Source organism: Geotrypetes seraphini, chromosome 2, assembly GCF_902459505.1.
Source record: "Geotrypetes seraphini chromosome 2, aGeoSer1.1, whole genome shotgun sequence".
NCBI classification, from domain to species: Eukaryota; Metazoa; Chordata; class Amphibia; order Gymnophiona; family Dermophiidae; genus Geotrypetes; species Geotrypetes seraphini.
Window position 1 is genome coordinate 330,362,189 of NC_047085.1, and position 24,571 is coordinate 330,386,759.

Genomic DNA, 24,571 nt, shown 5'->3' on the forward strand with positions numbered 1-24,571 from the left:
CTGCCATCTTCTATTCCATCATATTGGACAACTCACTGAGCTTGCAGCATGTGCTGTACAGCTGCTTTTGTAGCCCAGGGCACCCTTTGGGTGCCTAGGGGAAAGTCAATTGTTTCCCTGAACCTACTTCTTTGCAGGCCATATCCAATCAAAAAGGCCAGTATCAAGTCCCTTTTTGCCACTTACTACCGGTTCAGCTCTCTATGCTTTCTCTCTGTTTGCCGCAGGTTGGTTTCAAGAGCGTGCCGTGGGATATCTGGACGTTGGTTTCATATCTGAAGTTTTCTTTTGGCATCAAGGTGCAGTTTGTTTGCCATTTGGTGCTTCCTGCTGCTTCACGATTCTGCCTAGTGCGTCTTCCCTTTCAGGGCAGTTGTTCTTGTGTTCCTTCTTTCACTGCGAACCTGATTTTTCGTAGCAGTTTCTTTCCTCTATCTGGGTCTTCCTACTCTTGCCTAGACCGGGCCTCATCCTTCTACACTTCCTTTGTTGGGATATTGGCTCCCTCTACCAGCTCATCCGGCTTTCTTACAAAAGGGGAGACATGACACTGTACGGTCAAGGGGTTTTGGACCATATTTAGGTTGATTGCAACTTTATATCCTTCTCTCCTATTCTAGATTCTGTCTGGGGGTCGCCATGTATTGAGCGGCCAAAGGTACTGTTGGTGCTAGGCCCCTTCAGCTGTTAATAGACCTCGGGACTGTACTTCCAGTTCCTCTTGAACGCTGGGACAAGGGAAGTTATTCTTTTTCCTTTCTGGTATCCCTGATGAGAAGTTTGGTCAGACCAGTACTGGATCTTGTACATCATTTATTTCGGTATGACAACTGTGAGATTGATCATTACAGCGGTTAATCCGCGGCAGTTCCTTTCAGCATTGGTTCTCGAAGGAGATTGCTTACATATTGGAGTACTGCAGGGCTCGGTCTTGGGCCCGATACTATTCAATATCTTTGTAAGTGACCTGCCTCAGGGACTTTGAGGTAAAATTACATTATTTGCCGATGACACTAAACTATGCAACGTTGTGGGCAGCGCAACAGAACCTGATAGCGCAACCACACCCGGCACTATGGAGCAGGACCTACTTTTACTAGAACAATGGTCCAGTACTTGGCAACTAAATTTTAATGCCAAAAAATGTAAGGTAATGCACCTTGGTAGCAGAAATCCATGCAGAACATACACCCTGAATGGTGAAAACCTAACCAGAACTGTAGCAGAATGGGACTTGGGAGTACCGTATTTTCGCGGATATAACGCGCACCCGTGTAAAACGCGCACACGGGTATAGCGCGCAGAAACCACACTTGTATGTACGGAAACTTTTGTATTCAGCGCTCATGGGTATACCGCACATGCTGCCCGACTCTCCTCTGGCCACCCCGACTCTCCTTTCGCCCTCCCCGACTCTCCTCTGGTTGCCCCGACTCACCGTTCACCCGCCCTGACTTTCGGTGCACTGCCCCGCCTCTCCGTGCGCTGTCCCGACTCTCCGTTCACCTGCCCTGACTTTCCGTGCACTGCCCCGCCTCTCCGTGCGCTGTCCCGACACTACATTACGGGCAGGAGGGATCCCAGGCCCTCCTGCCCTCGACGCAAACCCCCCTCCCCCCCAACGACCGCCCCCCCCAAGAACCTCCGACCGCCCCCCCAGCCGACCCGCGATCCCCCTGGCGACCCCCCCGACCCCCCCACCCCGTACCTTTGGTAGTTGGCCGGACAGACGGGAGCCAAACCCACCTGTCCGGCAGGCAGCCAACGAAGGAATGAGGCCGGATTGGCCCATCCATCCTAAAGCTCCGCCTACTGGTGGGGCCTAAGGCGCGTGGGCCAATCAGAATAGGCCCTGGAGCCTTAGGTCCCACCTGGGGGCGTGGCCTGAGGCTCATGGTCGAGTTGGGCCCATGTGCCTCAGGCCGCGCCCCCAGGTGGGACCTAAGGCTCCAGGGCCTATTCTGATTGGCCCACGCGCCTTAGGCCCCACCAGTAGGCGGAGCTTTAGGATGGATGGGCCAATCCGGCCTCATTCCTTCGTTGGCTGCCTGCCGGACAGGCGGGTTTGGCTCCCGTCTGTCCGGCCAACTACCAAAGGTACGGGGAAGGGGGGTGGGGGGGTCGTGGGGGTCGCTAGGGGGATCGCGGGTCGGCTGGGGGGGGCGGTCGGAGGTTCTTGGGGGGGGCGGTCGTTGGGGGGAGGGGGGTTTGCGTCGAGGGCAGGAGGGCCTAGGATCCCTCCTGCCCGTAATGTAGTGCGAGGTGGGGGTAGGGGGTCGCCGTGGCCAGGAGGGTTTGGGCTCCCTCCTGGCCCGATATTGTCAGGGAGTCGGCGGTCCTTCGGGGTGGGGGTGCGAGCGGTGGGGGTGCGAGCGTCCTTCCGGATGATGAATCGGGCGTCGGGCGGGGTGTGAAATATGTAAAAAAAAATTTTGTATACCGCGCTCAGGCATATAACGCGCGAAGGGTATGCGCGGTACGTAAAAACGCGTATAACGCGCGCGTTATATCCGCGAAAATACGGTAATCATCCGGGAAGATATGAAAGCTGCCAATCAGTGGAGAAAGCTTCAGCAAAAGCTAGACAAATGCTGGGCTGCATCAGAAGGAGCTTTATCAGCTGAAAGCCTGAAGTTATACTGCCGTTGTACAGATCCATGGTGAGACCTCACCTGGAGTGCTGTGTTCAGTTTTGGAGGCCACATTTTCAAAAGGATGTGAAGAGAATGGAGTTGATTCAGCGAATGGCCACTAGGATGGTCTCAGGACTTAAAAATCTCCCATATGAAGAACGTTTGAGTAGGCTGCGTTTATATTCTCTCGAAGAGCGCAAAGAAAGGAGGGACATGATAGAAACATTCAAATACATCACGGGCCGCATTGAGGTGGAGGAAGAAATCTTTTGTCTTATGGGTCCCACGGCAACAAGAGGGCATCCGCTAAAACTCAGGGGGGGGGGAAATTCATGGGGACACCGAAAGGGTAATTGATCGATGGAATGGTCTTCCACGTCAGGTAGTCGAGGTCAGTACCACGCTCGACTTCAAGGGACGATGGGACAGACAGGTGGGGTCGCTCCAGAGGAATGCTTAAAAGATGGATTCTCGAAGGAGGGAGGGTTCTTGAGTGGGCAGACTTGTTGGGCCGTCGGCTCTTTTCTGCCGTCATACTCTATGTTTCTATCAGTCGTATCTTTGCTTTGCCGTCCTTGGGCAGCGTTACCACTTCAGTGGATGCCATTGGACATGACCACGACATCTTCCAGAACTTACATTTCTCATCCAGCCTTTACCTGACCTTCTGTACTTCATTCTGAAGGGATCTTGACTTTTCCAATAACTCTTTTGGCTTTCTTGTGAGGGGGAAAATGCTGTGGTATCAGGTCAGGCGGCTTTGAACATTTTTTCAGGATGCTTGCAACTTTGCTTCCTCCTCAGAGTTCTGTTTCGTTCTTGGGGGTCTCTGTGTGTTGAGCTTCCTTTTTCAACATTACTGGTCCTCAGGGCAGTTCTTCAGGAACTAAGGGAAGTTCTTCCACTTTCATCATGGTGCCCAAGACAAGGGATCTCATTCCACAGAATTAGTTAAACTTTTCTGAGGAATCACTGAGATTATTTCCATTTTCACTATGGCCACCAAATCAGCACTGGGTTCGCGTGCTTATCTTTGAGCAGCACTCTAAGTTTTGGCACATGCCATTTTGCCTAACCGAGGCTTCACGACGAACCTTTTAGAACATGAGGGCGGTAGTGACGTTGTGGCACAACCAGGAGATTAACCTGCTTTCTTTCTTAGCTGTCTGCTTGATTCGAACGTCTTCAAGCCAGGTCAAGGTGACATACATGACGACGGTTGATTTCTTTTCTTCAGTTCTTTGGACATGAATCGTGACAGTTGCAAGGCGCTCTTTTCTCTGGACTTATTCTTGGAATATCGGGGTGATTTTGCTATTCATATTGGAGAGCAATATGTTTCTTACCAGAGACTAGAGCAATGGGTTTCGGTCTCAGGTTTGCCTCCTTCTTCAGTCACCAAGAACAAGAATATGGGGTTCTGTACAGGTTCTAGGATCCATGGGTCTGACTCCACTAGGATCTTCGGCTTGTTTTCGCATTGGAGCACTATAGCAGTCGCTTTTGTTCCGGTGGTTCCCTGTATCTCACGGCTCCAGTTGTATTATTTCGTAGGCTCCTCAAGCTTCGCTCAGTATAATTTGGTGGCTTAGCGAGATTAATCCTTTCAAAGGCGTACCTCGGTCTTTGCTGGACTAGCTCATATTCACCAAACATCCCAGCCTGTCGGGTTAGGGGAACTCAGTGGCTTCTATCCTCGGCTCAAGGAGTTTGGTCTTCCGAGGCGTCTCAGTACTTGTTCATTCTTCTTCTCTGTAGCATGGTCTAGCTACCGTTTCTGGAGTTTCAGACCGTTCTTCCAGAATGCCGCTAAAGGTTTTTTAGGTTAGTATTATGTTGGTGGTAGTTCTCTACAGCCAGGGCAGTTTGTGCTGTACTCAGGTGGCAAGTTATATTATGGTTCTACTTCAATGGGTGGAATCTCATATTCCTCTTCTGTTGGCAGCTAATTTTACGGGACAGGAAAAGAGTTTAGATAGACTTTCTCACCACAAAATCTGAGCATGGACCATCTATTGTATGTTTAAATGTACAGCACTGTGTATGCCGAATTGCTCAGGCATTCCAGCTCTTTGTCTAAGGGTGAGATCTCCTGGAGCTAGTCCTTATGGCCTCCTCTCGATATTCAAAACTTCCTTGCTTCTTCAGCAGACGTAGGGAGTGGCAGTCAGGAGGTAGCAGCATTGCTTCTTTCTCGCCTCTGGTTTCTCTTTTTTTTTTTTTTTCGGTGTTTTCCCCTGTCTGCTGATTGGGTGGTTTCCCATCTCAGGCTCGCTTTCAGGGCATAGTAATTAAAGAATCTACGGATTGGCTGCGCCATTCATGCTATACAGATCTGATGAGTCTTTCGGCAGCTGAACTTTTGGGATTCCTGGTATCTCTGGATTTATTCACCTAAGGTCCGATTAACATGAATATTCGTCCTACTTCAATATTACACCATAGCTTTTGAACAGTCATGGCTGACGTGTAAGGGTTATGCGAAGCATGTTATTTCTTTTCTTCTCCAGGTGATACAGGCGTCTTCACCTGTGGCTTATGCTTCATTTTGGAGATTTTTCCTTTCTTGGATTCTTCTCAACATTAGTACCCTTCCAGAGTTCCAGTGAAGCAGCCTTTGATGAACGAACTTACTGCTCATTCAGCGGGAACAATGGCTACTTCTTCGGCTGAGCCCAGATGGGTTTTTTCCTTGGAGGAGATCTGTCTTGAGGCTAGTTCCTCTTCTCAGCATTCCTTTTCTATGCATTCCTAGTTGCATATGGCTGCGCGTGCGGAGCCTGATGTTACTTCGGTCATTGTGGAGGTGGTGTTCGCTTCCCGCCCAGGTTAAGGATTGCTTTGTTACATCCCACTAGTCTCTGGATTCATCTGCTGCTGTTGCTAAGGAAGGAAAAATTATGTTCTTACCTGTTAATTTTCTTTTTTTAGACGCAGCAGATGAATCCAGAGCCCCACCCTTTTCTGGTTATTTGCTCGCGGTTTCTGTTTCGTGAGTTTCAGTAGTTTCATTGTGGTTCATTGTTGTATTCTGTATTACTACCTTTGCATTTTATTATGGGAAAGAAGTTTTTTTTTATTTACATGCTGAGTATATTCCTAGTTCCGGATGCTTGGGCAAGGAGCGATACTGAAGATGCAGGAGGCGTGCCAGCCAATAGGACCACCTGCTAATGTTTCTCTATCTCCACCTGCTGGTAGATGTGTGCTATTCCACTAGTCTCTGGATTCATCTGCTGTGTCTAAAGGAAAGAAAATTAACAGGTAAGAACATAATTTTTCCTTCTGACCTCCGACCAACATTTTTTGAGGGGGCCATGGTCCCCTATTCCAACACCTATGCTTGCTTCCCCCCCCTTCCCCCAGCCCATGCAGCATCTTTTTCCTTACAATCCTACAGAGCTCCTGCGGTTATACTACCTTCCTCCAGGTCCAGCTATGCTCGTTCTCTTCAGGCCGCCGGCAGTGTTCTTCCTACACGTGGACGGCGGCTAACCCAGAAGCCTTCACTCTGACTTTGCAGGATTCCTGTTGCCCCCGTTCCTGTTCAGCTCTCTACTTCCTCTCTGCTGGTCCCACCTACTTCCTGTTTCCATGAAGGCAGGACCCAATAGAGAGGAAGGCCCAATGCTGGGTGAAGGCTGCTGCCATTGGAAGGGGCAATTTGGATCCCGTTCACAGGACTTCCCTCATGATGACTGAATCGGTAATTTTTTTTTGTGTGTTTTTTTAATTGATTTGAATCGATTCATCCAAACTGAATCGATGAATTCATTTAAATCTTGAATCGGACAGCACTACTCTGCACCTGAGTCTGGTTTGAAAACCAACTCTGTAAGGGTGCATTTATTTAGTTATTTAAAACATTTATATCCCACATATCCACAGTCTATGCGGGTTACAAAATAACATTCATAAATAAAATTACACAAACAAATCTTAACATTCCAAAATAACACACTTTAAATTTCTCAGTGCAGTTAATCGCACGCACCTTAAGTTCCTTCCTAAGATAGTGCTGGAGTTCCATCTTAATCGATCATTTTTTTCTGCCAACATTTTTTCCAAAACCACATGCCCTTCCTGACAAAAGTGTACTATATACCTTAGACTGCAAGTGAGCCTTGGCCTTCTATCTGGAGTAGAGAGCTGCACGGGAACGGGGACGACGGGAATCCCGCGGGTTCCCCCTTTGGGTCACGGGGATCCCGTGGGGACGCCCCTAGGGTCGCGGGGATCCCGTGGGGACGCCCCCTAGGGTCGCGGGGATCCCGTGGGGACGCCTCCGAGGGTCGCGGGGTTCCTGCGGGGCTGGATGTACTCAGTCGCGCGGCTCTTCTCTCTACCTTCTCTGCTTGCAGCACAGAGCCGAACGGAAGTCTTCCCGACGTCAGCGCTGACGTCGGAGGGGAGGGAGGGCTTAAACAAAGCTGGATGTACTCAGTCGCGCGGCTCTTCTCCCTACCTTCTCTGCTTGCAGCACAGAGCCGAACGGAAGTCTTCCCGACGTCAGCGCTGACGTCGGAGGGGAGGGAGGGCTTAAACAAAGCCCTCCCTCCCTCCGACGTCAGCGCTGACGTCGGGAAGACTTCCGTTTGGCTCTGTGCTGCAGGCAGTGAGGTAAGGAGGAGAGTAGCCTCGCGGTTCGAGTGGCTACCAAGGGAGGGGGCGGTCCGCACAGCCGGCCAGGTCCCCTTACTTTTGTGGCACTTCCCCGACCGACCGACCGACAACAGCCCCGGTCCGACAATCCTCCCTGCCCTGTAGCCGCGAATCTAAATTATCTTCTTACAGCAGCTGTAATAAGGTAATTTAGATTCGCAGTTAAGGGCAGGGAGGTTTGTCGGACCGGGGCTGTTGTCAGTCGGTCGGGGAAGTGCCACAAAAGTAAGGGGACCTGGCCGGCTGTACTGCACCCGGGGCGGTAGAGAAGGAGTGGAGAGAAGGACGCTGAAAGGCCATGAGGAAGACGGGAGGAGGGGGGGAAGGACTCTGAAAGCACTTGAAGACAGAGGAGGGAGAAGGACGCTGAAAGCACATGGGGAATACAAAGGGGTGGAGAAGGACGCTGAAAGGCCATGGGAAGGGCGGGGGGGGGGGTGAAGGAATCTGAAAGCACTTGTGGAAGACAGAGGGGGGAGAAGGATGCTGAAAGCACATGGGGAAGACAAAGGGGTGGAGAAGGACGCTGAAAGGACATGGGGAAGACAAAGGGGTGGAGAAGGACGCTGAAAGGCCATGGGAAGGGCGGGGGGGGGAAGGACTCTGAAAGCACTTGTGGAAGACAGAGGGGGAGAAGGATGCTGAAAGCACATGGGGAAGACAAAGGGGTGGAGAAGGACGCTGAAAGGACATGGGGAAGACGGGGTGGGGTGGGTGGAGAAGGACGCTGAAAGGCCATGGGGAAGACAGAGAGGGAGAAGGACGCTGAAAGGACATGGGGAAGCAGAGGGGGGAGAAGGACACTGAAAGCACATGTGGAAGACAGAGGGGGGAGAAGGACGCTGACAGGACATGGGGAAGATGGGGGGGAGAAGGACGCTGAAAGGAAATGGGGAAGAGAGAGTAGGGAGAAGACACTGGCAGGGAAGAAGACAGATGCCAGACTATGGGGGAGCGGAGAGAAGAAGATGGGTGCCAGACCAATTTGGAAGGGGGAAGAAAGGGAGAGGCACAGTAACAGAGCAAATGGAAGATGCAGAAGGAAGAGAGACAGTGGATGGAAGGAATTGAATGAGAACATGAGGAAAGCAGAAACCAGGCAACAAAGGTAGGAAAAGAATTATATTTCTTTTTTTTTATTTTGCTTCAGGATAAAGTAGTATATTAGTTGTGTTGATAAAAATTTATAAACATTAGAGGCTCTGGTAGAAACCCATTTGCAAAGTATGTATTCTTCCCAATTAATATTTTCAAATTAATAAAGTCTTTTTGCTTATTTGTAAATGGGTTTCTACCAGAGCCTTTAATTCAGTAGCATAATTAAATGAAATAACTATTTCTGAAGTTTATATGGACGGGCGGGGACGGAGGGGATTCCTCGCGGGGACGGGTGGGGACGGAGGGGATTCCTCGCGGGGACGGGTGGGGACGGAGGGATTCCTCACGGGGATGGGTGGGGACGGAGGGATTCCTCACGGGGACGGGTGGGGACGGGTGGGACTTTGGCGGGGACGGGTGGGGACGGGTGGGATTTCTGTCCCCGCGCAACTCTCTAATCTGGAGTGGACTAAAGCCCAGATGGTCCACCCAGCTTTTTTGTTTCTTTTGACAAACACAGGATGGGGATGGCCATAGGCAAACACACTCTTTCCAATTGACTAGCAGATTGCATCTCCTTCACTTATGCCTAGACTAGGCCGACTCTAGAGGGTCATGTCAAGGCTCATAATATCAGAGCTATGGCTACATTGGTAGCCCACTTGAGATTAACTTCCATTGAGGAGATTGCAAGACTGCAACATGGTCTTCACATCTCATTATTGCCTTGAGCAGGATACCTGATGTGATAGCCGGTTATGTCAACCAGTTCTGCAGAATTTGGTGTCTTGAGTCCAACTCCACCTTCATAGGCCCAGTTTTGTTAAGTTCCAGATTGCACGATCACAACTAGATTGTATATAGTTTGAGGAGGATTGACTTCAAGGCCTCAGTGTTCTGAGTCCCTATTGTCCTGCCATTTTTTTGGGTGGGCCTGGTTGCTAGAGATTTGCAGATGTAAGAATACCAATGGCTTGTTTGTCCTCAGAGAAAGTGAAGTTACTCACCCGTAGTAGGTGTTTTCCAAGGACAACAGGCCAAGTATTCTCACATACCCTACCACTTCCCCTAGGAGTTGTATTTCTTCACCTATATCAGCGGTCTCAAACACGCAGTCCACGGGCCCAAGTGGCTCTCCAGGTTTTATTTGCGTCCACGGTCTGGACGCGATCAACAGCATTTCTCTTCCCCTTTCCCTTCCTTTTGGAACAGCAGCGTGTCTGGCCGGCTCGTTCCATTCAAAGCTGCGGGTTGGCGGCTCCTCGCGCTATCCACTCCTGCATCGGAAGCCTCTCTGACGTCACAACATCAGAGAGGCTTCAGACGCAGGTGCGGATCTCACAAAGAGCCACCTCCCGCGGCTTTGAACGGAACGAGCTGGCCAGACAAGCTGCTGCTCCACAAGGAAGAGAACGGAAGGGGAGGGGAAAGAGAAATGCTTCTGCTACATAGGAAAGGGGGACCCTAGGGAAATGCTGCTGCTGCTGCTGTACAGAGAAAGGGAGAGGGAGGGAAAGGGGAAGAGAAATGCCTCTCCTGCACAGGAAAGGGGGAAGGGAAATGCTTCTGTTGCTGCTGCACCCAATTGGGGAAAGAGAGGGAAGGAAGGAGAAGGGAGAGGAGAGGAACAAGAGAAGAAGCCAAGTTCATGGGAGGGAGGGAAGGAAAGGAAATATCAGACCATGGAGGGGGGAGGGAGAGATGCCAGGGCATGGGGGAAGGGAAGGAGACAGATGCCAGACCAGGGGAAAGAAAGGAAGGAAAGAGATGCCAGACCATGGAAATAGGACGGAAGAAGAGAGAGATAGGAAGGAAAGGGAAGACATGGAAACGTAGATTTTGAAAAGAAAGCAGAAAAATTGAACATTAAGTTAATGCCAAAGATGGATGCAAGGCAGAAAGTGAAGACGGAGAGAAAAACAGTCAAAGGACAAAGAAGGACCTGGAAACATAGTTGAAAGCACAGAAAAATAAAGTCACCAGACAATAAAGGTAGGGAAAATGATTTTATCTATATATATAAAATCGGAGGTATGTATGTGTGTGTGTATGTGCCGCGATCACGCAAAAACGGCTTGACCGATTTGAACGAAGCTTGGTATGCAGATCCCTCACTACCTGGGGTGATATGTTCTGGGGGTCTCGCGGCCACCTGCACATGTGGGCGGAGCTACGAACAGAAAATCAGTTTTCACCCATTCATGTCAATGGAAAAAATGTAAAAAGCTGCCATTCTCACAGTAATTCCAACTACCTGGGGTGATATGTTCTGGGGGTCTCGCGGCACACCTGCACACGTGGGCGGAGCTACAAACAGAACATCATATTTCACCCATTCATGTCAATGGAAAAAAAGTAAAAAGCTGCCATTCTCAGAGTACTTCAAAAACGGCTTGACCGATTTGAACGAAACTTGGTATGCAGATCCCTCACTACCTGGGGTGATATGTTCTGGAGGTCACGCGGCCCACCTGCACACGTGGGCGGAGCTACAAACAGAAAATCAGATTTCACCCATTCATGTCAATGGAAAAAATGTAAAAAGCTGCCATTCTCACTGTAATTCAAAAACGGCTTGACCGATTTGAACAAAACTTGGTATGCAGATCCCTCACTACCTGGGGTGATATGTTCTGGGGGTCTCTTCACCCAAGAATTTATATGTTCTTGCTCCTGGAGGTGAAGCTAAAAATGTTGTTTATAATCAAGTTTTGTGTTAGTTGTATTGTATTCATTTTGTCAAATATTTCACATTATAATTTGAATATTGTACTTTTTATAAAGCTGTAAAAAAATAATTTCATTCACCACTATAAAGTATCTTTATTTGAATCCATTTACAGTGTTATTGCTATAATTAAATACCCGTGCAACGCCGGGGCATCAGCTAGTTTTCAATATAGTGATTGAAATGTGCCAGTTTTGAGAAAGAAAAGATATTAAACATTAAATGTGAGGGCTGCATAAAATAGAGTACTTGGAGGGCCACAGAAAAAATAGTTAATGTCTTATTAAAGAAATGACAATTTTGCTTGAGGTAAAACTCTTTATAGTTTATATATCTTTCCTTTTAACTGTTAAAGGAAAGTTTTATAAACTATAAAGAGTTTTACCTCATGCAAAATTGTCATTTCTTTAATAAGACATTAACTATTTTTTCTGCGGCCCTCCAAGTACCTACAAATCCAAAATGTGGCCCCGCAAAGGGTTTGAGTTTGAGACCACTGACTTATATTATCCTCCTGAGGAACCTGTGCTTTTGTGTCAGGAAGGAAGGCACCCATGCATGTGCAGTGGAATGCTGCTATAATTTTCTAGTAGCCGTATCTGCTGGGCTCTGTTGTACGATGTCACCCAGATGTGAGAATGCTTGGTCTGTTACATATAAGTAATTTCACTTTAAAAGAAAACTACTCATTTTGAAAGTATTATGCAACTGCTTGTTAATAGTCCAAAGGAAATTGACTTTCTAGCAGAAAATTAAGCATGTGTTAACTGTTTGCTGCTGTCTTGACTTTACATGCAGCAAGTGTTGTATTTTAATCTGTACTTTCTTGATAATATATCAAGAATTGTATGAGACTTGATTTTACTATTTTAGGATTATTATTTATTAATAGATACTAATATTAAAATAATTTGTAGTGTTCAAGTGTTCTACCAGCATCCTTTAATTATATTATTGGCAAACATAGTACCTTTTCTTAATATTGCTGCTATTGTGTCATATTGTGTCACATTGCTGCTATTGTGTCAAATTGTGTCACATAGCTCAGTAAAAGCCAAGCTGAGGCCAAAAAATGGGAACTGGATGACAGTGGTCCTTTGTAGTTTTCACTGGAAAACAAAGCTAAGTGGTACAGAAAAGGGCGATGAAAATTATAAAAAGGTTTGAGATGACTTCCCTATGAGGAGAGGCTAAAGTGGCTAGGTCTCTTCAGCTTGGAGACAAGATGGCTCAGCGGTGATTTGATAGAGGGCTATAAAATACTGAATGGAGTAGGAAGGGTAGATGTGAATTGCTTGTTCACTCTTTCAAAAAATACTAGAACTAGGGGGCATACGATGAAGCTACTTAATAGTAGATTTAAAACAAACTGGAGAAAATATTTCTTCACACAAAGTGTAATTAAACTCTGGAATTCATTGCCAGAAAATGTGGTAAAATCAGTTAGTTTAGCAGGGTTTAAAAATGGATAATTTCCTAAAAGAGAAGTCCATAGGCCATTATTGAAATAGTTTGGGGAAATCCACTGCTTATTCCTAGGATAAGCAGCATAAAATCTGTTTTACTAATTGGGATCCAGCTAGGTATTTGGGACCTGGTTGACCACTGTTGGAAACAGGATACTGGGTTTGGACCTTCAGTCTGTCCCAATATGGCAATTCTTATGTTCTTATCTGAATTTTAAATTTAATTGCTTGCCTTTTTGCTCAAGGCAATTAAGTTAGATAGGTTATTTCCTAGCCCAAGTAGGCTTATATTCTAGTCAAAGTGTCAAAGCTGTATCTGAAGCAGTTGAAGGTGAAGATTACAACGAACATCAATGAAAGGAGCAGGATTTGAATCCTGGCTTGCCTACTACTCAGCAAGCTGCTCAAATCACTAGGCCATTCCTAGCAAGCAAAACTATTTTTGACTTGGGACAAAACTGTAGAAGCTTTAGCCTCTTTTGGCGTGTAAAAATTTGAGTCTTAAATTTAGTATCTAGGAAGTTGCTAGTTGTTGGTGGATCTGGATGTTTCCACAACACTATCAGATTCATTAAAAAAAACCTTTGAGATCTACATTGTTCTTGATTACTCTGACCCAGGGGTGCCCAACACGTCGATCGCTCAGGCGACCCCAGTCGATCGCAGAGCGGGTTCCCTTCTTCCCTTCTTTTTTTTCCCATCCTGATTGGCCTGCCTCTTGAAGAACGCTGGCCAATCAGAGTGCTGGAAGGGCGGGGTGAAGGTCGGTGGGAGATGGAGCTCAGCGCACCACAAGAAATAGAAGCGCCTGTAATGATTGAGGTAAGAGCTGAGGCCTAGTGCTGCCCGATATACAATTTTAAAAAACCCCAAAATCGGCCTCCCAAACAGTGGCGTACCGGGGGGGGGGGGGGGGCAGTCCGCACAGCCGTCCGGTCCTGCCCTTCCTTTCCCCTGGTCCGCGCTCGGGGCTCGCACCTGCCTGGTCCTGTACCGCCGCCCAAATGGTGCTGTTGGTTATCGCGAGACTCGCGGGAGTTGACGGCACCATTCGAGCGTCGGCGCGGGACCAGGCAGGCGCGAGCCCCGAGCGCGGACCGGGGGAAAGGAAGGGCAGGATGACCCGGACCTGGCCGGCTGTGCACCCCTTCTAAATCCATTGTACTTGTCTTTTATTCAGTTCCACTAATGAGCATTGTGACACATGGGGCAGTTCTTGGAGGTATGTCTCTTCTGCATTTCTTCGTTTTCCTGTGCCTAAGTATTCTATTAATTTAACTTCCTTGTTCCTGTGGGGATCTCCAAAGGGGACGGATGGGAGACAGCAGGTGGTACTTTAGCAATTCTTGCAGGTTGCCATAGGCCTCAGGTCTTCCCTTTGCCTGGTCCTGCCCCTCCTCTGAGTCAGAGACAGGATTGGGGCAGAGGGAAGACAGCTCCTGAGGCCTATGGCAACCTGCAAGGATCGCTAAAGTACCAGCGATCCTCTCTGCAGACTGCTCCCTGCTGGAATTAGGTAAATGGATGTGGGGAGGGCAGGCCTTCGGGAGGGGGGGTGCAGTCCTTCAAGGGGTAGTGCAGGCCTTCAGGGGGGGAGTCAACCTTTGGGGGGGAATGTGCAGACCTTCAAGGGGGTCAGGCCTTCGGGGGAGTGGGGCCCTGGTGTAGAAGTACATGGAGGGAGGGAGAGAAGGGGGTTCAAAGAGACGTACATAAGAACATAAGCAGTGCCTCCGCCGGGTCAGACCATAGGTCCATCCTGCCCAGCAGTCCGCTCCCGCAGCGGCCCAAACAGGTCACGACCTGTCTTAATCACCAGAAGGGGCCCCTTGCCACTTTGGTTTCCCATTGAAGTCCTATCTTCCCATCGAAGTCCTAACCCTCCGGTCTTGCATATGCAAGACCTGGTTGGGTTTCTATACTATTTTTTATTACCTGGTTAGCTTTCTATACCTGTGTTATATCCCAGCACCTCTCTCAGTATCCCACGATCCCTTTATCCCTCAGGAATCCGTCCAATCCCTGTTTGAATCCTTGTACCGTACTCTGCCTGATCACTTCCTCCGGTAGCGCATTCCAAGTGTCCACGACCCTTTGGGTGAAAAAAACTTCCTTGCATTTGTTTTGAACCTATCTCCCTTCAGTTTCTCCAAATGCCCCCTCGTACCTGCTTGTCTGGGCGGTTGTATCCTTAGACACACAGATGCTCATAAGATTGACAGACTCTTGCGTACGTGACGTACATGTCATCTATTCTAGTGTATACTTATGAAGGGAATTTTAAAAAATAAAAGTACAATTCTGGAATCTCTCGTGGCACACTCGGAATCTCTTCAGAGCATTCCGCTGTGCCGTGACATGCAGTTTGAGAGACCCTGTGCTAGGGAGTGCATAAGAGCCTGTTTATGTCTAGGAGGGCAGATGGAGATTAAGAGAGACAACAAAATGTACACTCACTCCCGCCTTTACCAATGCGTGGTGCGGGTTTTAGCACCGGCAGCAGCGGTAACTGATCAATGGAGTGCCTCAGGGCTCGGTCTTGGGCCCGATCCTCTTCAACATATTTGTGGGAGATCTGACTCAGGGGCTTCAGGGTAAAATCACATTATTCGCCGATGACGCCAAACTATGCAACATAGTAAGTGAGAACACTTTACCAGACAGTATGACGCAGGACCTACTTCTATTGGAACACTGGTCCTCGACTTGGCAGCTAAACTTCAATGCTAGAAAATGTAAGGTCATGCACCTCGGCAGCAGGAATCCATGCAAAACTTACACACTAAATGGTGAAACCTTAGTTAGGACCAAGGCAGAACGTGATTTGGGGGTGATCATTAGCGAAGACATGAAGACTGCCAATCAAGTGGAGAAGGCTTCATCAAAGGCAAGACAAATGATGGGTTGTATCTGAAGAAGCTTTATCAGCCGGAAGCCTGAAGTTATAAAGCCGTTGTACAGATCCATGGTGAGGCCTCATCTGGAATATTGTGTACAATTCTGAGGCCACATTACCAAAAAGATGTGCTGAGAGTTGAGTCGGTTCAAAGAATGGCCACCAGGATGGTCTCGGGACTCAAAGACCTCCCGTATGAAGAAAGGCTGAATAAATTGCAACTATATTCACTCGAAGAACGAAGAGAGAGAGGAGACATGATAGAGACATTTAAATATATCACCGGCCGTATTGAGGTGGAGGATGATATCTTCTTTTTTAAAGGTCCCTCGGCCACAAGAGGACATCCGCTGAAAATCAGGGGTGGGAAATTTCATGGCGACACCAGGAAGTTCTTCTTCACCGAAAGGGTGGTCGATCGTTGGAATGAACTTCCACTTCAGGTGATTCAGGCCAGCAGCATGCCGGATTTTAAAAGGAAATGGGATACACATGTGGGATCTCTAGGGGGGTAAATTCAAGGGGGTAGGGTTGTTGGAGTGGGCAGACTTGATGGGCTGTGGCCCTTTTCTGCCGTCATCTTCTATGTTTCTATGATACTCATAGAATTCCTAGGAGCATCGGAGGAGTTACCGCCGCTACGCATTCGTAAAGGAAGGGGCGAGTATGTTTTGTTATGAACAAAGGATATTGATTAAAATCAACTTCACATGCAGAAAATCTCAAATTGTACTCACAGAGTTGATTAAACTTGAGAAACCTTACATTTATGAGTGTAAATCTAACTTTTTATGTGCATTCATTTCCGGAAACAAACTTTTTTAAAAGATTTTCAGAAACAGTCACAGATTTACTGAATTTATCTACAAGCAAATCAAACTTTTATGAAATGTACATCCTTAAAATTCCTTAAAGGTAAATACAAATCACAGGAGACAAACGTGATTCAACATAAAGAATGTTCTAGAACAACAGGTCATGATGATATGCGAGGATCAAAGGGATAATGCAGAGAAATATTTCTTCTCAGACAGGCAAAAATGTTAAGCTGATGCTTTCGTCTCTCCTTATTACTTTCCTTAATCTCCCTTTCCCCGTAAACCCATCACAACACACAAATTATCTGCTGGGGGCTCCATACATGACTGCATGAAGTAATGCATGTGTAATTATTTCCTTTTACCTCACACGTGATATTTCAGCAATAATTATAACAAAAAAGACTGCACATCCTTTAGAATAATGTTTTTAAAAAAGAGGCATTTGGGAATTTTCAGTAATAACATTATATTAAGTACAGGCAGCTGCATAACAGTGCCGTTCGACAGCACCTGACACAGGGTTGCATCAGGATAGAGACAGGCAGAGAAAATACTGGATCTGGCAGCAGTGTGTTGGTCTTTCTACCTTATTGCATACGTACATATGCCGGACTTTGGGGAAAAGAAATAATGGGTCTTAAAAATAGAGGAGAGGGAGAGAGATGGTGGACAATGGGATTTAGGGAGGGAAGGAACAGACAGGGAAGAAGTTGGACACAAGGGATGGTATGGAGGGAGGAATAGAGATACTGGTTAGGAAGGTAATTGGGAAGAGAAAGGGAGAGATGGTGGACCCTGGGGGGTGGGGAAGGAGGGAGAGATGAAGGATGAAAGGGTAGTTGAGTACAGGTGGATCTGTAAATGGTGATGAAAAAAAGGAAAGATGCCAGACTTGGGGGGAGGGAAGGGAAACAGAAGGGTTGGACAGAGATGGAAGATGGATGGTTAGCATGGTGAAAGAAGAAAACAACAAATGGGCAGGAGACCCTGGCAAGTGAGTTATCAGAAGACAACCAGAGCCTGAGACCAACAAGATTTGAATAATGTCCAGACAACAAAGGTAGAAAAAATGATTTTATTTTCAATTTAGTGATCAAAATGTGGCCATTTTGAGAATTTAAATCTGCAGTCTATATTTTGCACTATGGCCCCCTTTTACTAAACCACAATAGCGTTTTTTAGTTCAGGGAGCCTATGAGCATTGAGAGCAGCGCAGGGCATTCAGCGCAGCTCCCTGCGCTAAAAACCGCTATTGCAGTTTAGTAAAAAGGGAGGATGTATATTTGTCTATTTTTGTATGGTTGTTACTGAAGTGACATTGCATAAAGTCATCTGCCTTGTTGATATCTGTGAAAAAAAACCCAGAATATAAATGATAATTAACATTTTCTCTGCGTACAGTGTGCTTTGTGTTTTTTAAAATTTTATTGTTGGTAGATCATTTTGACTTGGTCATTTTAAAAGTAGCTCGCAAGCCCAAAAAGTGTGGGCACCCCTGCTCTGACCTGTTTAAAAACTGTTTTATGCTGTAGTCTGCATAAATTAATTATTTTAATTCTTATTTTATAGGTTGAGCAGTCAAAAGTTTTAATAAAAGAAGGTGGTGTTCAGTTACTCCTCACAATAGTTGACACACCAGGATTTGGAGATGCTGTAGACAATAGTAATTGGTAAGGACAAGGTTTTCCTATTTAATTTCTGCAACTCTGTTAAGCAACTAAAATAATTAGCTTACCAATTTGCAATCCTTTATCTTTTCTCCTGAAAACATTTCCGCAGTGGTTTGTCACCACATTTATATGTTTAGGGTAATTTTTGTAAACCAAGCCTGTTTTTTGCTTACAGTTGAAGCTATGCCTGAAACAATAGAAGGTTTCTTGGCATAAGCTCTCACCTAATTAATATGTTGATTTATTTGAATGCATATAGTCTACAATGGCTAGTTTGTAAAGTAAGCAAGACCTGCTTGTGACCCTTGGACATAGATTTTTAGAAATACTATGTTAACCAACAAGCGTATCTGTTTAGTTATGAGTGAGTAAACTCCTGCTAAAGAGCAGCAGAGAAGAACTCAACTTTTTAACAAGTTTTCTGACCTCATAGGAGAGTCTACATACGTGTCCAGACGCACATGCCTATAACCTTGGCGAAGCATTGCAACAGGGAAAGAGAGCTTCCTTTCTACTACTTCTGTGTTTTTTAGTACTAGCCAATTTAATCATTGTTAGAAGTAGGCTCTGCAATTTTTTAAATATAATTTATAAGAGTATTATACTGCCTGAAGGCTATTGAAGTGGTCTACATCCAGATACAGCAGATATTTTTCCACTGTCACGTCCACTCATCCTCTGCTCTCAGGTGTCCACCAAGTTTCCATCTGGGGGGTCCTATTCCTTTTAACATCTTCCTCTAGCCCTCCTCTTCCAGTTTTTCAGCTTCACCTTCATTTACACTTATGATATCAAGTTTCTATTCCCGCTCAGTTTTCAACCTCTCATTAACTTTAGTGCATTATCCTACAAGTTGGATAGGGTTGCTAATAGGCTTCTGGACAACAAACTTTAGCTCAACATTGCATATTACAGCTTCTGATTTGTTGTTATGGCATGCAACATAACAGCTTTAAGATTCATCTTTGAATCAATGAAGTCTTCACTCATCTGGTGCTTTTGCAGGCTACAGGCTCACTTTCTGTGATGGATGGGGCAACATCCTAATGATGGTCACTAGTACACAGAATTACCAGTATCACCTGCCAGGAGATTCCACTGTTGTAATCTGGAGTCCACCAGTTCTACTTAGCTCTTAGAATGTTCCAAATACCTGACAAGATTACTCAGCTCACCTTGTGTTATGAGGTGTGGTTTAAATGATAACAGCATAAGAGTTGCCATACTGGGACAGAAAGAAGGTCCATGGTCTGTCAAACCCAGTATCCTGTTTCCAACAGTTGCCAACTCAAGTCATAAATACCTGACTAGATCCCAAGGAGTAAAATTAATTTTATGCTGCTTATCCTAGGAATAAGCAGTTGATTTCCCCAAGCTATCTCAATAATGGTTTATGGACTTTTGTTTTGGGAAAGTATTCAAATCTTTTTTAAACCCTACTAAGCCTACTGCGTTCACCACATTGTTTGGCAATGAATTCCTGAGTTTAATTACACTTTGAGTGAAGAAATATTTTCTTCAGTTTTTAAAAAAAATTTACTTAGTAACTTCATTGCATGCCCCCTAGTCCTAGAATTTTTGGAAAAAGTAAGCAAGCAATTCACTTCTACCCTTTCCACTTCACACAATACCTCCTAGATCAGTTGCAGAATTTCCAACATCTCACAAATAACCTGTTAGAAACAAGAACATTTATGGTCAGATCCATATTTGATGCTTTTGATATCACTTCAAGAGCTGTCTACATTATCCATCACCATAAGAAGACAGACATGGCTGCAAGTGTCTGATTTGGATGCTAGTGCACGATTGGCTAACATTCCTTGTCTAGGAGATGAGGTTTTTGGGAAGAAAGTCCTGTAGAAGAAGCCACCCAAAAGACCACTAGACATGAGCAATCTGTACACATTATTGATGGCAAAATCTTCCAAACCTCAGTCTATGAAGTGCTTTTACAATCCTAAGTGCTCTGTGTATTACTTTTGATGAAGATACCTGCTATCATTTACCTCCAGACCTCCAGCATAAAGATGACCCAGGCAGCAAAGGCTTCAGAAGTCCCAAATCTAAAAAAAGCAAAAGACTCAGCAGTCTTTTGGACTTGCTACGGGAGAGCTTAGCCAGTGTATTACAACCTGTGTCCCAGTCATGTCCCATCAGTGGTCATCTCGCTTATTTCCATCAATGTTGAATTCTCTTTGCATCAAACAGCTGGGTCTTTCACCTAAGGAGCACACCTCCAAACCATCCTCCAAAAAAGTTTTGTTTTCGACTCCCAACAGACAAACCTTCACCAATAGCTCTCAGCCCTTCTGCAACTCAATGAAATAGAACCAGTCCCTATATGGGAAAGGGGCCAAGGATTCTACTCTTAAGTATGTTCTCATACTGAAATAGACAGGAGGCCTCATACAATTCTGGATCTCTGTACTCTCTACAAATACTTGGTTAAGGAAAAATTCAGAATTATTTCACTGGGAACCTTATTGCCACTGTTGGACAAGAATGACTGGCTTTGCTTTCTAGATCTCAAAGAGGCCTACACACACATTCCCATCCTCCCAGCCCACAGGAAATATCTTCATTTTTGAGTAGGCACATGCCACTTCCAATACAAGGTGCTTTCATTTGGCCTGGCTTCAGCATCCATAGTGTTTACAAAATGTTTAGTTGTAGTGGCTGCAACACTCTGCTCTTATGGCTTTTATGTGTTCCCTTATCTGGACAACTGGTTGATCAAGGGCCGGACTCCTGAAGCAGCTCAACTAGCGATTGAATTTACAATATGACTTCTAGAACTCCACGGGATTTGCAGTCAGTTATCAGATATCCCTTTTCTAACCAACACAAACTCTGGAGTTTATTGGAGCCCTTCTGAACACAGTACAAGCTGAAGCATTCTTACTACAACAGAGGCTGGACACCTTGATTAAAATCTGCACAAGGTGTCAGCTCTCCACAACATGTTAGATGATGCGCCTTCTGGATCACATGGTATCAACGGTTCATATAACACCAGGGAACCTGTATGAAAACCTGTATGAGAACAATTGACCCAGTGGTCTTGAGCCTGTCAGCCATTATTCCAGGGGCTGCAAGTGACCTCTTCACTATTATCAGTCCCTTCAATGCTGGTTACAACTGCCAATCTCTCAAGAGGCTTTCTTTTCCACAATCCGCCTTATCAGAGAATGTTGACAATGGATGCTTCCATGTTCGGGTGGAGAGCCCATAGACGCATGATGGCAGATAAAGCTCAAATGGCCCATCCAGTCTGCCCATCTTCAGTAACCATTATCTTTTCCTTGCTCTCTGAGATCTCATGTGCCTATCCCACGCTTTCTTGAAATCAGACATAGTCTCTCCACCACCTCTACCGGGAGACTGTTCCACACATCTACCACTCTTTCTGTAAAAAAGTATTTCCTTAGATTACTCCTGAGTCTATCATCTTTTAACTTCATCCTATGCCCTCTCATTACAGAGCTTCCTTTCAAATGAAAGAGACTCGACTCATTCACATTTACGCCATGTAGGTATTTAAATGTCTCTCTCATAGCTCCCCTCTCCCGCCTTTCCTCCAAAGTATACTGTACAGGATGAGATCTTAAGTCTGTCCCCATATGCCTTATGACTAAGAAGCCTCCATACTCAAGGCTCTTGGAGTCTTCAAGAGAAGTCACATCAGTCTCCAAGTTGCAAGCAATCTGCAATGCCCTTCATACTTTTCAAGATCATCTTCTCAATCATTTAGTACTTATCTGAACAGACAATCAAGTAGCTATGTACTACATCAACAAGCAGTGGGGGGGGGGGGGGGGTAACAGGATCTCACCTCCTTTGTCAAGAAGTTATATGAATCTGGTCCTGGACAAGTTCCCACAACATTTCTTAAAAGTGGATTATCTAGCAGGAAAGAAAAACATTCTAGCAGACAAGCTGAGCAGATTCCTACAACCTCGAGTTGTCTTTCAACAGTGTTGGGTCAGATAATCGCCAGTTGGGAAACTCTGGAGATAAGATCCCTTTGCTGCTTCTTACAATCACAAACTTCAATATTCTATTCCAGAATATACACTCTCGAGATAAAAAGGAACAAACTTTTCACAGAGACAGGAACAAACTCTCCACAAAGACAGCCAAAGAAATACCAAAAGTGGAGTCCCAATAAGAACTGGGGAAGTCAAGAGTACTAAGAGTTATTGGCATCAAATGAGAAAAAATGTCTTTATTGGTACAAATCAAACTGATCCAGAATACATACTCCCAGTCATTTGGAGTCTGATGCCTTCCTTCTGGACTGGACCAACAGGTTTCTATATGCTTTCCCTCCAATTCCATTAATAGCAAAAATGTTCAAACTCTTAAGAGCTAGCTACCATGATCTTCATAGCATCTCAATGGCTGAAACAACTATGGTTCCTTCTTCAATTCAGTGTCTGGGAACCCTTTAATTTTTTCCAACCTTAATCATTCAGAACGAGGGGTCCCTTCTTCATCCCAGTCTTTGTTCCTTGGCTCTCATAGTGTGGTTTCTCTCTCTCAACAAGTAGAAGCAATTACACTGTCCGCTCCACTATCAGCCATCATTGAAGCCTCCAGAAAAACATCAACACAGCGCTGTTGCCACTTCAGATGGACTGGTTTCACCCTCTGATGTAACTGGCAATCACTACACTCAGATACATGTCCTCTCCCATCAATCCTCGACTATCTCCTACACCTTTACAACTCTGGCCTCTAACTTTGGTTAGAGTTCATCTCAGTGCTATTAGCGCTTTTCATATGCCTCTCTATAAAAGGCCCTGGTGTATCCATTAATTTCTAAATTTATGAAAGGCCAATCAAACCACTTCCACTCATTTGCTTTCTAATGAAGTCATTCTTTGAGCCACTGGTGTTTACATCTCTCAAACATCTGTCTTGGAAAGTAGTATTCTTAATCTGCATCACTTCTGCACATAAAAACTGTAAACTTCAAGCACTTGTATCAGACCCACCATATACAACATTTTACCACAATAGGGTGGTTCTTTGCACTCATCTCAAGTTCCTCCTTAAAATCATCTCAGAATTTTATCTGAACAAATCTATAGTTCTTCCTGTCTTCTTTCCAAGACCAGATTCTTACCCTAGTGAGGCTGCACTCTACACATTGGACTGTAAACGTGCTCTTGCTTATTTCTTGGAACACACAAAACCTCACGATTTTAATCATTGCTTTCATTATGTTTATTACAAGAATTCTATTAAGAATAATTTATTTTATTTTTGCTTGTATTACTTTTAACTACAATAAAATATTTGGATGTTTTATTCATCTGCATATTATACTGTTCAAACATATAAACACTGTCGGGTATATCACAACAAAAGAAAGATTGAGAACAATCAATAAAGCATTTGATATTCTGTTTTATCTTGTACTACTTTGCTTATGCTTAACATTTTATTACCCTTTTTGAATACCAAGTTCAAGTTCAAGTTTATTATTTGATGAATTGCCTATATAAAACATTCTAAGCGATGAACAATTTTAAAAAAAGACTTTTTAGAGAACAAGCAATTTTAAAGCAACATTTTAAAAACAAACACTAATAAGACACAAGTAAAAAGTTAAAATACTTATAACGCATTATAAATTTCTTTATACATGTGGCTTAGTGACAAACATGATATAGAGGGAAAGGAGGAAACAGTTACAATTTTCTCAGGCAGAAAAACATAAAAGAGGTAAGGACACGGGGAAGGGGGAAAAAAATTTGAATGTTTTGCATTGGCTTAATAGTTTAATTAATAAAAGCATCATTAAATAGGAAAGTTTTTTAAAAGAAATAAGATCCTTTTCTTTTCTGATATAAAGTGGCAAAGCATTCCAGGTTTGTGGAGCTATAACAGAAAACATTTCATTTCTCCTTGTACCCACAATTTTTAAGGAAGGAACAGCTAGTAAGTCTTGAGATGATGATCGAAGAGAACGAGGGGCATAATATGGAATGATCATTCTAGATATGAATTGAGGTTCATTAAATGATAGTACTTTAAATACCAAAAATAATATCTTAAAAGTGATTCGGTGGCTAATGGGTAGCCAATGGGACTTGATCAATAACGGTGTAACGTGGTCATATTTTTTCGCTTTATGGATGATTTTTATTGCAGTATTTTGGATAATCTGTAGTCTTCTTTTTTCTTTTTGTGATACATTGATTAACAGGGAATTACAATAATCTAGTTTGAGGATTTCATTGCATCATTCATAATACCTCCAAGATCCTTATTTGACAAAGCAGATCCAGCAATGTGTATTTGTAGTTTGACATTTTCTCCTTGTAAGCTTCACATTGTACTTATCCACATTAATTTTATCAGCTATTAGGGACATTCAATTTTTTATTTACCTTAGTAGGAAAGAAAAAAGTTTTCAGTTTTTGTTTTATTTTTCAATATAGTTTCCCCAATATCTTCATACACTTTTCCTGCAATGGCTGTAACCCCTTTGAAAAGAATTCTTTTGTTTGACCTTCAAACCAGGACATCACAACTTCCTTGATGTCTTCATCACTTGAAAACTACTGTCCACAGAGATATTTCTTC

At 44.9% G+C, this 24,571-nt stretch overlaps 1 protein-coding gene across 5 annotated transcripts in view; it reads left to right on the forward strand.

Moving 5' to 3' along the window:
- SEPTIN7 (septin 7) overlaps nucleotides 1-24,571 on the forward strand; it is a 266,147-nt gene that overhangs the window by 114,700 nt on the left and 126,876 nt on the right. For all 5 annotated transcript variants that reach the window (XM_033930201.1, XM_033930198.1, XM_033930199.1 and 2 more), the window contains exon 5: nucleotides 17,874-17,974. In XM_033930201.1, coding sequence (XP_033786092.1) covers nucleotides 17,874-17,974 — 101 coding nt within the window. The remainder of the gene's footprint in view (nucleotides 1-17,873; nucleotides 17,975-24,571) is intronic.